We start from the raw sequence: 3,058 nt of genomic DNA, 5'->3' as shown, positions 1-3,058 counted from the left end.
CAGTTGTTACCCTTACCTGCTATCCTACTACTTAGTATAGGATGCTAGTATTCCATCAGTGGCCCTACACTCTTGTCCGCCTGCCATACTATACTACTGGGCCGTGATCACTTCGGGAGGTGATCACAGGCATATGCTATATATTTTACACTGTTACATTACCTGTGGTACTGTTCGGAGTTGGGGGCTGAAGGGGAAGGTGGCTCCATCCCGGTAGAGGTGGGCCTGGGTTCCCGACGGTCCCCGACTGTTACTTTGTGGCGGAGCGACAGGGCAGGTTGAGACCACCTAGGAGAGAGGTGGGCCTGGCCCTGGTCGGCGTTCGCGGATACTTAACATGTTTAACGAGATCTTGGTATTTGATCTGAGTCTGGCCGCTGGCCTCTACGCACTAACCATCTACGCGGGGACAGTTATGGGCACTCGACGTTGTGGTATCAGCCGAAGCCTTCGTGACGTCAGCGACTGAGTGGCGCGCACCGGGTTGGACTGCGTAACACAACTTCCTTTGTAATAGAGGTTGCTAGGTCTGCTCTCCGGCCGCGTACGCAACGTGCAGGTGTGCAATGGGCGATGGGCCCAGACCCCTGCGCCATAGGATTTAGACCGGCGTGCTGACCTCTCTGTTGTGCCTAGGTAGGGCTGCGACGTGTTGATCTTTCAAGGCCGGGCATGACCCAGGAAAGTGTGTCCGGCCAAATGGGATCGAGCGTGTTGGGTTATGTGGTGCACCCCTGCAGGGAAGTTAATCTATTCGAATAGCCGTGATCTTCGGTAACAGGACGACTTGGAGTTGTACCTTGACCTTATGACAACTAGAACCGGATACTTAATAAAACACACCCTTCCAAGTGCCAGATACAACCGGTGATCGCTCTCTCACAGGGCGTCGAGGGGAGGATCATCGGTTAGGGTTATGCTATGCGATGCTACTTGGAGGACTTCAGTCTACTCTCTTCTACATGCTGCAAGACGGAGACTGCCAGAAGCGTAGTCTTCGACAGGATTAGCTATCTCCCTCTTATTCTGGCATTCTGCAATTCAGTCCACCGATATGGCCCTTTACACATATACCCATGCATATGTAGTGTAGCTACTTGCTTGCGAGTACTTTGGATGAGTACTCAGGGTTGCTTTCTCCTTCTTTTCCCCCTATCCCTTCTACCTGGTTGTCGCAACCAGATGATGGAGCCCAGGATCCAGACGCCACCGTCGACGCCGACTCCTACTACACCGAAGGTGCCTACTACTACGTGCTGCCCGCTGACGATGACCCGGAGTAGTTTAGGAGGATCCCAGTGTGACGCCCGGATAATTAAGCTATAGTAATTCCCTGCTAATGATGCCACGTCACCAGGGTTACTGTTGTTAACCTCACGTTAGTTCAAAAACGGATTCAAAATTCTAATTCAAAATATGGCAAACCACAAAAATTTTCGAACATCAAAACTAAATTGTTCGGGTTGTGTCAAATAATGCATAAGTAATTATGATGGAGGACCACGTTTTTATAAAGTGTTTAAATGCTCTAATATAAATAAAATAGGATCAATCAAAATGATTTAAATGCCATTACTAATTAATAAAGTATCAAACTAAATTATATGGGGACTAGACTTTTGGTGGCAGCGCAACTTATTGCATAGTATTTATATGTCAAGGCTCCACTTTTTACAAAAGTCATTTGGTTCAAGTTTTAAATGGAAAACAGAAGGTAATTAAAAGAAACAAAAAAAGAAAAGGGCAAAACAGAAAATAAAACAAGAGAAAAGGAAAACCCCCTCCCCTGGGCCAAGGCCCAGCTGGCCAGGCCAGGCCAGCCCACTCCCCACGTCGCCTCCTCCTCTGTTCACAGAGGGGGTCGTGGGCAGAGCCGATGCCCGCCACGGCACCGGCCGACGTCGTGGCGGCCATCCGGCCGGCGACCCCGGCCTACAAGACCCCGGTGCCCCTCCCTCTAACCCTAGCCCCCGACCCCCCTCGCTCGCGCTCTCCCCACAGCCTCTCGCTCACCCCTCCCCCTCTCTCTGTTTTGACGGCCGGGCGGGACGTCACCACGCCGTCGTCAAGCCCGCGGCCACCGGCCACCGCTCGCCGCACCGACGAGTTCAGGAGGATCGCCATCGTCGACCTCGTCCATCCAGAGCGTCAAATCGAGCGGAGCCGCACCGATTTGCCGCCATCGATCTCGTCTTCGACATCCTGCACCGACGGCCGCCGTCGTCGATTCGCTCGACCCCGACCGTCCCCAGCCTCCCCGACCACGTCCCCGGCTCCTTGGTGAGCTTCTCCTCCGGATTCCCCCTTCCTCAGCCTTGATTTGGTCGCCGTTTGCTGTCCCGAGCTCATCCGAGTCCGCTTGTACGCGTACATACGTGCGTGAGTATTTGCTCGCGCTGCTCCTGCTGCCGCCACGCGCGGCCGCGCCGCGCCCGCCTGCGTCTACTGCTGCTCTTGCCGCGCGCCTCGCAACTGCTGCTGCTCGTGGCCGCTGCCTCATGTGTTGCCGTTGCTGCCGCTAAAACTCTGTTCCTGCTCCCTGCTAGCTCCGCTGTTGTTGCTGATTTGCTGATGCTGCTGCCACTTCCCGCGCCGGCGTACGCCTCCGCCCGCCTGCGTGTGTGCCCCGTCGTAGCCAGGCCACGCCCACGCGCGGCTGCCGCCGCTTGTCACCATGCAGCGCCGCGCCCCGCGCCCAGCTCGTATGCATGCCGCTGCTGCTCTACTGAATCTACTATTGCTACTACCTACTGTAGCTATTACTAGTTAGCTTTCTATTTCTACACTGACTAGCCCTCTAAACAGCCCCTAAACTGTGGCTAAACACTGTTAACAGGAGCAAGAATAATATTTCTAGGTAGTACACTTGTCAAAGCTCAAATGTTTCCATTGGACCAAATCAATTTGATGCATGGATTAATTCCTATAAAAATCACAAAATGCTATCTTTTCTAAATAGAGAACAGAATTAACCCCTAGCACTATGTATGCATGTGTTGTGTGTACAGCGCGTGTGTGTGTAGTGCATGTGTGGTGTGTGTGGCCAGCTGTGCCACAG

The 3,058-nt window shown here is 53.3% G+C and overlaps 1 protein-coding gene across 1 annotated transcript; it reads left to right on the top strand.

The window, feature by feature from the left end:
- Nucleotides 1–1,876: 1,876 nt before the first annotated feature.
- LOC123153446 (vegetative cell wall protein gp1-like) lies at nt 1,877–2,766 on the top strand. The gene is made up of 2 exons (XM_044572566.1): nt 1,877–2,280; nt 2,547–2,766. Exons 1-2 carry the CDS (start codon nt 1,877–1,879, stop codon nt 2,764–2,766), a joined length of 624 nt encoding a protein of 207 aa, XP_044428501.1.
- Nucleotides 2,767–3,058: the final 292 nt, after the last annotated feature.

Source organism: Triticum aestivum, chromosome 7A, assembly GCF_018294505.1.
Source record: "Triticum aestivum cultivar Chinese Spring chromosome 7A, IWGSC CS RefSeq v2.1, whole genome shotgun sequence".
NCBI classification, from domain to species: domain Eukaryota; kingdom Viridiplantae; phylum Streptophyta; class Magnoliopsida; order Poales; family Poaceae; genus Triticum; species Triticum aestivum.
The sequence above is the reverse complement of the archived record's forward strand: the minus strand, read 5'-3'. Positions and strand labels throughout refer to the sequence as shown.